The following is a 12,110-nucleotide window of genomic DNA, read 5'->3' on the forward strand; positions in this document are numbered from 1 at the left end:
CATTTTCACCTCAGATCCACACCAAAAACCTACTTTTACTCTCAAAAATTCATCAAATCCCCACTTTTTCACTTCAAACTCCACTAAAACCCCTTTTCTTCTCAACACTCCACAAAACCCCCACTTTCGCCCTCAACACTCCACAAAACCCCCACTTTTTCACTCCAAACTCCAGTAAAACCCACTGTTCTTCTCAACACTCCACAAAAAACCCCACTTTTCATCTGAAAACTCCACCAAAACTCCACTTTTCCCCTCAGAACCCCATCAAAAACCCACTTTTGCCCTCAAAACTCCACCGAACCTCCACTTTTCCACTCCAGACTCCACCAAGCCCGCACTTTTCCCCTCAGAACCCCACCAATCTCCACTGTTTCCCCTCAGCAGACAACCAATCCCACTCTATTCTCCTTAAAACTCTACAAAAAACCCATTTTCCCCTCAGAACCCCACCAAAACCCCACTTTTACTCTCAAAAAGCCACCAACCCCCCACTTTTTCACTCCAAGCTCTACCAAAATCCCACTTTTTCCCTCAACACTCCACCAAAACTCCACTTTTCATCTGAAAACTCCACCAAAACTTCATTTATCCCCTCAAAGCTCCTCCAAATTCCCACTTGTTCCTCAGAAGTCCACAAACCCTCCACTTTTGCCCTCAAAACTCTGCCAAAACCCATTTTTACCCTCAGAACCACACCAAAAACTTACCTTTAGACTCAAAAATCCACCAAATCGCCACTTTTACACACCAAACTCCAGTAAAACCCCTTTTCTTCTCAACACTCCACAAAACCCCCACTTTTCCCCTCAAAGCTCCTCCAAACCCCCACTTGTTCCTCAGAAGTCCACCAAACCCCTACTTTTTCCCGCAACACTCCACCAAAATGCCACTTTTCCTCCTCCAAGCTCCTCCAAATTCCCACTTCTTCCTCAGAAATTCACAAAACCCCTCACTTTTCCTCTCAAAACTCCACCAAAACTCCACTTTTCCCCTCAGAACCCCATCAAAAACCCACTTTTGCCCTCAAAACCCCACCGAACCTCCACTTTTCCACTCCAGACTCCACTAAACCCCCACTTTTCCCCTCAGAACCCCACCAATCTCCACTGTTCCCCCTCAGCAGACCACCAATCCCGCTCTTTTCTTCTTAAAGCTCTACAAAAACCTTTATTCTCCTCAGAACCCCACAATAAAACACTTTTCCCCTCAAAACTCCACCAAACGCCCACGTTTCCCCTCAAAACTCCAGTAAAACCCACTGTTGCCCTCAAAACTCTGCCCAAACCCATTTTTCCCCTCAGAACCACACCAAAAACTTACTTTTACCCTCAAAAATCCTCCAAATCGCCACTTGTTCACTCACAACTCCACTAAAACCCCTTTTCTTCTCAACACTCCACAAAACCCCCACTTTTCCCCTCAGAGCTCCACTCAAATCCCACTTGTATCTCACAAGTCCACCAAACCCCTACTTTTCCCCTCAACACTCCACCAAAACCCCACTTTTCCCCTCCAAGCTCCTCCAAATTCCACTTGTTCCTCAGAAATTCACAAAACCCCTCACTTTTCCTCTCAAAACTCCACCTTTCCCCTCAGAACCCCATTAAAAACCCACTTTGCCCCGCCGCCCCTCCCCATCCCCGCCCCCCGCAGCGGGCACCTGGCCGGGCTTCCTCCGCTGCTCCCGGACAAAAGCCGCTTCCCAGCTCTTCAGCAGGGCCTTGACCTCCCGCTGCCGCTCCATGGCGTGCGGAGCGGGGCCGTTCCCCGGCCCGGGGCGATCCGAGACCTCCCGGAGCCGCGCAGGGACCGCAGCGTCTGGGGCTCAGATCGAACTTCCCGCTGCCGCCGCCCTTCAGCCAATAAGAAGGGAGGAAGCGATGACAGACACGGCGGCAGCCAATGGGCGGGCGAGGATGGCAGGCGGCACCTAGTAACGACGCCGGGCCCGCCTTCCGTGGTGAAACTCTCGCTCTGATTGGCGGAGGGGCGGTGCCGGGGTGCAGTGCCAATGCCTGGAAGCGCGGCCGTGAGGGGCCCGGCGGGAGCGGGGCGGCGGGCGGGAGGTGAGCTGAGGGGTCCCCGGGGACTGGGGGCGTGAGGGCAGCTGAGGGGTCCCCGGGGACTGGGGGGGGTGAGGGCAGCTGAGGGGTCCCCGGGGACTGGGGGGGGTGACGGCAGCTGAGGGGTCCCCGGGGATTGGGGGGGGTGACGGCAGCTGAGGGGGGCCTCAGGGATTGGGAGGCGTGTGGGCAGCTGAAGGGGACCCCGGGCATTGAGGGGGCGTGAGGGCAGCCAAAACTCCACTTTTCATCTGAAAACTCCACCAAAACTGCATTTTTCATCTTAAAACCCCACCAAAACCCCACTTTTCCCCTTAAAACTCCACAAAAACTCATTTTCCTTTCAGTGGACCACCAAACCCTCTCTTTTTCCCTCAGAACCACAAGACACCCTGCTTTTGCCCCAAATATCCACCAAACCCACACCTTACCACTCCAAAGTCCACAAAATCCCACATTTGCCCTTAAAAATACACCAAACCCACACTTTTAATCTAAAAGCCCCACCAAAACTCCACTTTTCCCCTCAAAGCTCCTCCAAAATCCCACTTGTTCCTCTTAAGTCCACCAAATCCCCACTTTTCTTCTCAAACCTCCACTTTTCCACTTAAAACTCCACAAAAAAATCCATTTTCCCCCTCAGAATCCCATCAAAAATCCACTTTCGCCCTCAAAAACCCATTGAACCTCCAATTTTCACTCCAAGCTCCACCAAAACCCCACTTTTTCCCTCAACACTCCACCAAAACTTCACTTTCCCCCTCAAAGCTCCTCCTAATTCCCACTTGTTCCTCAGAAGTCCACAAATCCCCCACTTTTGCCCTCAAAACTCTGCCAAAACCCAGTTTTCCTCTCAAGACTACACCACAATCCCACTTTCTCCCCACAACACCATCAAAACCCAATTCTTTCCTCTCAGAATCTCACCAAAACCCCACTTTTGCCCTCAACACTCCACCAGAACCTTACTTTTCCCCTTAAGACCCCACAAAAACTCATTTTCACCTCAGATCCACACCAAAAACCTACTTTTACTCTCAAAAATTCATCAAATCCCCACTTTTTCACTTCAAACTCCACTAAAACCCCTTTTCTTCTCAACACTCCACAAAACCCCCACTTTCGCCCTCAACACTCCACAAAACCCCCACTTTTTCACTCCAAACTCCAGTAAAACCCACTGTTCTTCTCAACACTCCAAAAAACCCCCACTTTTCCCCTCAGAGCTCCAGTGAAATCCCACTTGTATCTCAGAAATCCACCAAACCCCTACTTTTCCCCTCAACACTCCAACAAAACCCCACTTTTCCCCTCCAAGCTCCTCCCAATTCCCACTTGTTCCTCAGAAATTCACAAACTCCCCTCTTTTCCTCTCAAAACTCCACCAAAACTCCACTTTTCCCCTCAGAACCCCATCAAAAACCCACATTCGCCCTCAAAACCCCACCGAACCTCCACTTTTCCACTCCAGACTCCACCAAGCCCGCACTTTTCCCCTCAGAACCCCACAAATCTCCACTGTTCCCCCTCACCAGACAACCAACCCCACTCTTTTCTCCTTAAAGCTCTACAAAAACCTTTATTCCCCTCAGAACCCCACAATAAAACCACTTTTCCCCTCAAAACTCCACCAAACGCCCACTTTTACCCTCAAAACTCCAGTAAAACCCACTGTTGCCCTCAAAACTCTGCCAAAACCCATTTTCCCCCTCAGAACCACACCAAAAACTTACTTTTACCCTCAAAAATCCTCCAAATCGCCACTTTTTCACTCAGAACTCCACTAAAACCCCTTTTCTTCTCAACACTCCACAAAACCCCCACTTTTCCCCTCAGAGCTCCACTCAAATCCCACTTGTATCTCAGAAGTCCACCAAACCCCCACTTTTCCCCTCAACACTCCACCAAAACCCCACTTTTCCCCTCCAAGCTCCTCCAAATTCCACTTGTTCCTCAGAAATTCACAAAACCCCTCACTTTTCCTCTCAAAACTCCACCTTTCCCCTCAGAACGCCATTAAAAACCCACTTTGCCCCGCCGCCCCTCCCCATCCCCGCCCCCCGCAGCGGGCACCTGGCCGGGCTTCCTCCGCTGCTCCCGGACAAAAGCCGCTTCCCAGCTCTTCAGCAGGGCCTTGACCTCCCGCTGCCGCTCCATGGCGTGCGGAGCGGGGCCGTTCCCCGGCCCGGGGCGATCCGAGACCTCCCGGAGCCGCGCAGGGACCGCAGCGTCTGGGGCTCAGATCGAACTTCCCGCTGCCGCCGCCCTTCAGCCAATAAGAAGGGAGGAAGCGATGACAGACACGGCGGCAGCCAATGGGCGGGCGAGGATGGCAGGCGGCACCTAGTAACGACGCCGGGCCCGCCTTCCGTGGTGAAACTCTCGCTCTGATTGGCGGAGGGGCGGTGCCGGGGTGCAGTGCCAATGCCTGGAAGCGCGGCCGTGAGGGGCCCGGCGGGAGCGGGGCGGCGGGCGGGAGGTGAGCTGAGGGGTCCCCGGGGACTGGGGGCGTGAGGGCCGCTGAGGGGTCCCCGGGGACTGGGGGCGTGAGGGCAGCTGAGGGGTCCCCGGGCACTGGGGGGGGTGAGGGCAGCTGAGGGGTCCCCGGGGACTGGGGGGGGTGAGGGCAGCTGAGGGGGACCCCGGGGATTGTGGGGGGTGACGGCAGCTGAGGGGGACCCCGGGGACTGGGGGAGTGTGAGGGCAGCTGAGGGGGACCCCGGGGATTGAGGGGGCGTGAGGGCAGCCAAAACTCCACTTTTCATCTGAAAACTCCACCAAAACTGCATTTTTCATCTTAAAACCCCACCAAAACCCCACTTTTCCCCTTAAAACTCCACAAAAACTCATTTTCCTTTCAGTGGACCACCAAACCCTCTCTTTTTCCCTCAGAACCACAAGACACCCTGCTTTTGCCCCAAATATCCACCAAACCCACACCTTACCACTCCAAAGTCCACAAAATCCCACATTTGCCCTTAAAAATACACCAAACCCACACTTTTAATCTAAAAGCCCCACCAAAACTCCACTTTTCCCCTCAAAGCTCCTCCAAAATCCCACTTGTTCCTCTTAAGTCCACCAAATCCCCACTTTTCTTCTCAAACCTCCACTTTTCCACTTAAAACTCCACAAAAAAATCCATTTTCCCCCTCAGAATCCCATCAAAAATCCACTTTCGCCCTCAAAAACCCATTGAACCTCCAATTTTCACTCCAAGCTCCACCAAAACCCCACTTTTTCCCTCAACACTCCACCAAAACTTCACTTTCCCCCTCAAAGCTCCTCCTAATTCCCACTTGTTCCTCAGAAGTCCACAAATCCCCCACTTTTGCCCTCAAAACTCTGCCAAAACCCAGTTTTCCTCTCAAGACTACACCACAAGCCCACTTTCTCCCCACAACACCATCAAAACCCAATTCTTTCCTCTCAGAATCTCACCAAAACCCCACTTTTGCCCTCAACACTCCACCAGAACCTTACTTTTCCCCTTAAAACCCCACAAAAACTCATTTTCACCTCAGACCCACACCAAAAACCTACTTTTACTCTCAAAAATTCATCAAATCCCCACTTTTTCACTTCAAACTCCACTAAAACCCCTTTTCTTCTCAACACTCCACAAAACCCCCACTTTTTCATTCCAAACTCCAGTAAAACCCACTGTTCTTCTCAACACTCCACAAAAAACCCCACTTTTCATCTGAAAACTCCACCAAAGCTCCACTTTTCCCCTCAGAACCCCATCAAAAACCCAATTTCGCCCTCAAAACCCCACCGAACCTCCACCTTTCCACTCCAGACTCCACCAAACCCCCACTTTTCCCCTCAGAACCCCACAAATCTCCACTGTTCCCCCTCAGCAGAACACCAATCCCGCTCTTTTCTCCTTAAAGCTCTACAAAAACCTTTATTCCCCTCAGAACCCCACAATAAAACACTTTTCCCCTCAAAACTCCACCAAACGCCCACTTTTACCCTCAAAACTCCAGTAAAACCCACTGTTGCCCTCAAAACTCTGCCCAAACCCATTTTTCCCCTCAGAACCACACCAAAAACTTACTTTTACCCTCAAAAATCCTCCAAATCGCCACTTGTTCACTCACAACTCCACTAAAACCCCTTTTCTTCTCAACACTCCACAAAACCCCCACTTTTCCCCTCAGAGCTCCACTCAAATCCCACTTGTATCTCACAAGTCCACCAAACCCCTACTTTTCCCCTCAACACTCCACCAAAACCCCACTTTTCCCCTCCAAGCTCCTCCAAATTCCACTTGTTCCTCAGAAATTCACAAAACCCCTCACTTTTCCTCTCAAAACTCCACCTTTCCCCTCAGAACGCCATTAAAAACCCACTTTGCCCCGCCGCCCCTCCCCATCCCCGCCCCCCGCAGCGGGCACCTGGCCGGGCTTCCTCCGCTGCTCCCGGACAAAAGCCGCTTCCCAGCTCTTCAGCAGGGCCTTGACCTCCCGCTGCCGCTCCATGGCGTGCGGAGCGGGGCCGTTCCCCGGCCCGGGGCGATCCGAGACCTCCCGGAGCCGCGCAGGGACCGCAGCGTCTGGGGCTCAGATCGAACTTCCCGCTGCCGCCGCCCTTCAGCCAATAAGAAGGGAGGAAGCGATGACAGACACGGCGGCAGCCAATGGGCGGGCGAGGATGGCAGGCGGCACCTAGTAACGACGCCGGGCCCGCCTTCCGTGGTGAAACTCTCGCTCTGATTGGCGGAGGGGCGGTGCCGGGGTGCAGTGCCAATGCCTGGAAGCGCGGCCGTGAGGGGCCCGGCGGGAGCGGGGCGGCGGGCGGGAGGTGAGCTGAGGGGTCCCCGGGGACTGGGGGGCGGGAGGTGAGCTGAGGGGTCCCCGGGGACTGGGGGGGGGTGAGGGCAGCTGAGGGGTCCCCGGGGACTGGGGGCGTGAGGGCAGCTGAGGGGTCCCCGGGGATTGGGGGCGTGAGGGCAGCTGAGGGGTCCCCGGGGACTGGGGGAGTGTGAGGGCAGCTGAGGGGTCCCCGGGTATTGGGGGGGCGTGAGGGCAGCTGAGGGGGACCCCGGGGATTGGGGCCGTAAGGGCATCTGAGGGGTCCCCGGGGATTGGGGGGGGTGAGGGCAGCTGAGGGGTCCCCGGGGATTGGGGGCGTGAGGGCAGCTGAGGGGGACCCCGGGGATTGAGGGGGCATGAGGGCAGCTGAGGGATCCCCGGGGATTGGGGGAGTGTGAGGGTAGCTGAGGGGGACCCTGGGGATTGTGGGGGGTGAGGGCAGCTGAGGGGTCCCCGGGGATTGGGGGCGTGTGGGCAGCTGAGGGGGATCCCGGGGATTGGGGGGCGTGAGGGCAGCTGAGGGGGACCTCGGGGATTGGGGGGCGTGAGGGCAGCTGAGGGAGACCCCGGGGATTAGGGGGTTGAGGACAGAGGAAGGGTCCCCGGGGATTGGGGGGGGTGAGGGCAGCTGAAGGGGACCCCGGGGATCGAGGGGGGGTGAGGGCAGCTGAGGGGGGTCAAGGGGTGTGAGGGCAGCACAGGGGGGCCCAGGGAGGGAAGGGGGATGTCGGAGATCCTGCTGTAGGCTTCCTTTATGGGGTGCTGGGGGTACCCCTCATTAAGAGGGGTGGGTCATGGGTCCTGCCCTGGAGTTCCCTATTGATGGGGAGCTGGGTTAGGAGTGCTATAGGGTGCCCTATTAATGGAGGATAGGATTAGGAGTGCTATGGGAGGTCCTATTGAGAGAGGGCTGGGTTAAGGGTACCCTATTGATGAGGTGCAGATCTAGGGGTGCTGTGGGGTGCCCTATTGATGGGGGGCTGGATTAGAGGTGCTATAGGATGCCCTATTGATGGGGGCTGGCTTAGGGGTGCTATACGATGCCCTATTGATGGGGGCTGGCTTAGGGGTGCCCTATTGCTACGCGCCTATTGCTGCGCGCCACCCTCCGCTCGCCCTGCGCCCCCCTGCGCCTGCTCTGCCGCGACTTCCACGCCGAGGAGCTCTCCGTCTCCACCGTCGTCTCCCTGCTGGACTCCCTGGAGCCTGCCGCCGTCCGCAGAGTTGTTTCACGCTTCAACAACCTGGGGCTGGCGGGGCTGTGCGCAGTGCTGCCTCACCTCGGCCGCTTCCCCGCGCTGCGCAGCCTCAAGCTGCCCTACAGCAACGTGGACGTGCGCCGCACAGCCCCCGGGCACGGACGCCGGCATCCGCTGCTTGGCCGCTCACCTCCGGGCCTTGCCTGCCCTCAAGGAACTCGATTTGTACTCCTCCAGGCTTTCTGGGAGACTCAGGCAGCTCCTGGGGTAAGCTGCCCGCTGGGGGAGGGACCCCAAAACCTTCACACGCTGCAGCGGGAGGGAATGTGTGTGTGTGGGGGGGTGGCATTGGGGCATCACCCACATCCTGTGGGGGCAGATTTAAGAGGGGCTGGAGTCCATCGGTAGCTCTGCACTACCTCAGGGGGTGGTCTCAGGGGGTTTTGGGGAGAGGGTTTGGAAGGTTTGGCATTTGCCCTGTGAGCAAAGATTTAAGAGGGGATGGAGTCCCACAGCAGCTCTGCCTCGGCTCAGGGGGCTGGTCTCAGGGGGTTTTGGGGGGAAGGTTTGGCATTTGCCCCGTGGGCAAAGATTTAAGAGGAGATGGGAGTCCCACAGCAGCTCTGCCTCGGCTCAGGGGAGGCATAAAAGAGGGGTTTGGGGTGCCTGAAGATGTTTTGGGCAGCCTCAGGGTGTTTTGGGGTTGGGGTTTGGCATTGGGGAACTGTCTACACCCTGTGGGCAAAGATTTAAAAGGGGATGGAGTCCCACAGCAGCTCTGCCTTGGCTCAGGGGGTTTTAGGGGAGTTGCCCAGTTTGGCACTGTGCAACTGTCTACACTTATGAGGAGATGGAGTCCCAGAGCAGCTCTGCCTCAGCTCAGGGGTCTGGTCTCAGGAGGTTGGGGATACCTCACGGGGGTTGGGGGAGACTGTGGGGGAGCTGAGGGATTTTGGGGGATCCTGGGGGTGGAATTTGGGCAGCCTCAGGGTTTTAGGGGTCTGTGGCTGGTTTGGGGAGGGCCTCAGGGGATTTGGAGGTGGGGGAGCCTCGTGGTGGTTTGGGGGTGCTTTGGGGGTTCCCCACTCACTCTGCCACCCCACCCTGTCCTCCCAGCGGGCTGCAGACTCCCCTGGAGAGTCTGGCGCTGGCCTTCTGCTGCCTGCTCCCCTCCGACCTCATCTTCCTGTCCTCGAGCCTCCACGCGCCCTCCCTGCTCCAGCTGGACCTGAGCGGCCACAACTTCACGTCCCCCAGACTCCTGCAACCCTTGCGGACGCTGCTGGAAGCCGCTTCGTGCTCGCTGCTGCAGCTGGAGATGCTGGAGTGTCAGCTGGGGGACGCGGAGCTGGAGCTGCTGCTGCCGGCGCTGCGCCGCTGACGCCGCCTGCGCTGCCTCGGTCTCCTCGGCACCCCCCTGAGCCCGGCGGCGCTGGGCGGCCTGGCCCGGCCCTGCGCGGCCCTGCCCGACCTGCGCCTCGTGGGCTACTCGCAGCCGCCGCGGGGCTCCGGCCACCACACCCCCACGCAGGGGGAGGAGGGTTTCCCGGCGGAGCTGTGCCGGCTGCTGGCGAGCGCGGGTAGAGCAGACGCCGTGTGGGCGACCAGCCTCCAGCGCTACGGAGCCATCGACTACTTCAGCTTGTAGCATCCCCCCCCCAGGGAAGCTTCACCTCGGGGCGCTGTGCCGGGCTCTGGGCTGTGCCACTCGCTTATGGTGAGTTCATTAAAGCCAACCCCACCTTGCCTGATTAACCCAAGTCCTCCTGGGATGCTTGGCAGGAGGAAGTGGCAGAGCTCAGCGGAGGGGATGGAGCTCTTCTGCTTTTAATGGACCAAGGAGAGAGCTGGCTGCTGTTCTGGCACACAGGGCACTGACCAGAGAATCATTACAGATGGAAAAGCCCTTTGAGCTGCTGGAGTCCAACCCTGACCCCACAGTGCCACAGGCACCACTGAGCCACGGCCCTCAAGCACCTCAGCCCCACGGCTCTGGGACCCCTCCAGGGCTGGGCACTCCCCCAGCTCCCTGGGCAGCCTGGCACAGGGGCTGACACCCCTCTCAGGGAAACAGTTCTGCCTCAGCTCCAGCCTCAACCTCCCCTGGGGCACCCTGAGCCCCTTTCCTCTTGGCCTGTAGCTTTTAACTTGGGAGCAGAGACCGACCCTCTCAGCCACAGCCAGGGAGTCAGAGTGATCAGGTCTCCTCTGAGCCTCCTTCTCTGCAGACTGAACCTTTGCCTCAGGTACCCTCATTTAGCCCAGAGCTTCCCAGTGCATCTTCTCTCCCTGCAGCCCCTCAGTGTCCCTGTGGCAGTGAGTGAGGGGGCCCAGCACTGAGCACAGCCCTAGAGCTGCAGCCCCTCAGTGTCCCTGTGGCAGTGAGTAAGGGGCCAGCACTGAGCACAGCCCTGGAGCTACAGCCTCCCCAGGGCCCAGCACAGGGGACAATCCCTGCCCTGGGGCTGCTGCCACCCCACTGCTCAGCCCAGCCAGGCTGCCACTGGCCTTCTTGCCCCCTTGGGCACGCTGCTGGCTCCTTGCCCTCGGGCAACCTCAGCCCATGGCCACATCCCTCTGAAGAACTTCCCTTCCCTCTACACACCAGCCAACATCACCACAGTGGCACCCACAGTGTGGCAGCAACACTGTCACCGTGGCAGCACCCGTGGGGACACCCACACTGTGGCAGTAGCACCGTGTCACCCACCACAGCTGCACCAACCTCACCATAGCAGCACCAACCTCTCCACAGCTGCACCCACACTGCTGCAGTGGCACCCATCACCTCTAGGCTCATTTCAATTGCCAAAGACCTTTAATATCACAGTGGGGGACCCACACACAACACCCACATCCCTGGCACCAGCAACGCCCACCTCACCACAGCATCAGCCACACGGTGTGGCTGAGCACCAGCTCTGCCTCCTCCTCCTCCTCGCCCGGGGCCATGCAATGCCCCTTCCCACCCCCTCCAAGCCTCACCCCCGCCCCGCGGCCCCGCCGCTCTCCGCCTCCCCCGCCCCTTCCCCTCCCCGCAGCAGCTGCACCAGCTCCCCCGTGAGCCGATACCTCTTCCCCTCCCACCAAAAGTGAGTCGGGGGCTGCTCCGGCCCCTGCTCGTACTCGAAGCGGGACCCCCACTCCAGAGCCAGCGCCGAGCGCACCGGCCCCGCGCCCCCCGCCCAGCCCGGCGCCGGGTGGTACAAGCGCCCGTTCTCCGGCAGCATCACCAGCGCCTCGGGCCGGAAAGGCACGGCCAGCCGCTCCCCACCGCCGCAGAACGACAGCACGGCGCGGCGGGAGGAGGAGGAGGCTGAGGAGGAGGCGTCCGGGGGCAGGAGGCGGGTGAAGACGATGGGTCTGTGCTCGCAGCGCAGGAGGTTGCGCTCCGCGCCGCAGCGGGACACGAACGGGAATTCGCGCTCGTAGCGGCCGCTGCGGTTCCGCTCCAGCCGCGTGAAGAAGAACGTGAGGAAGGTCACGTCTGCCGGGATGGACCCTCATTAACCCGCGCCTCTCCTTAATTAACAGCCCCCCCTTTTAATTAAGCCGCATCGCCGCTCGGGAACGGCCGCTGCGGGGCTGCGAAGGGAGGGTGAGGAAGAAGAGGAGGAGGAAGGCAACGTCTGCTGGGATAAACCATCATTAACCCCTTCCCACAATTAACTCTGTGTGCTCCTAATTAACCTAACCCTCCTAATTAACCTCCAGCCCCCCCTAACTAACCCCCAGTGTCCCCATGATTAACCCCCTTGGAACAACTGCGGTTCTAAGGGAGGGTGAGGAAGAAGAAAATGAGGAGGAGGAAGGCAACGTCTGCTGGGATAAACCATCATTAACCCCTTCCCTGAATTAACTCCCTGTGCTCCTAATTAACCTCCAATCCCCCTAATTAACCTCCAACGCCCCTAACTAACCCCCAGTCCCCCCATGGTTAACCCCCTCAAAACAACCGCTGCGATTCTAAGGGAGGGTGAGGAAGAAGAAGATGAGAAAGGCAACGTCTGCTGGGATAACCCCTT

General features: G+C 58.0%; 2 protein-coding genes across 2 annotated transcripts in view; one reads left to right on the forward strand and one right to left on the reverse strand.

Moving 5' to 3' along the window:
- The window catches only part of LOC133629054 (leucine-rich repeat-containing protein 14B-like), a 33,934-nt gene extending 24,468 nt beyond the window's left edge, over window positions 1-9,466 (forward strand). Inside the window, exons 4-5 of the mRNA XM_062019685.1 lie at window positions 7,954-8,352; window positions 9,202-9,466. Coding sequence (XP_061875669.1) covers window positions 7,954-8,352; window positions 9,202-9,466 — 664 coding nt within the window. The remainder of the gene's footprint in view (window positions 1-7,953; window positions 8,353-9,201) is intronic.
- Window positions 9,467-11,050: 1,584 nt separating this feature from the next.
- Window positions 11,051-11,572, reverse strand: LOC133629056 (UPF0598 protein C8orf82 homolog; the record flags this gene model as incomplete). The annotated part of the gene is made up of 1 exon (XM_062019686.1): window positions 11,051-11,572. A coding segment is annotated over one exon (506 nt), but the record flags the coding sequence as incomplete, so codon positions are not given.
- Between the last annotated feature and the right edge of the window lie 538 nt (window positions 11,573-12,110).

Source organism: Colius striatus, unplaced genomic scaffold, assembly GCF_028858725.1.
Source record: "Colius striatus isolate bColStr4 unplaced genomic scaffold, bColStr4.1.hap1 scaffold_109, whole genome shotgun sequence".
Classification (NCBI taxonomy): domain Eukaryota; kingdom Metazoa; phylum Chordata; class Aves; order Coliiformes; family Coliidae; genus Colius; species Colius striatus.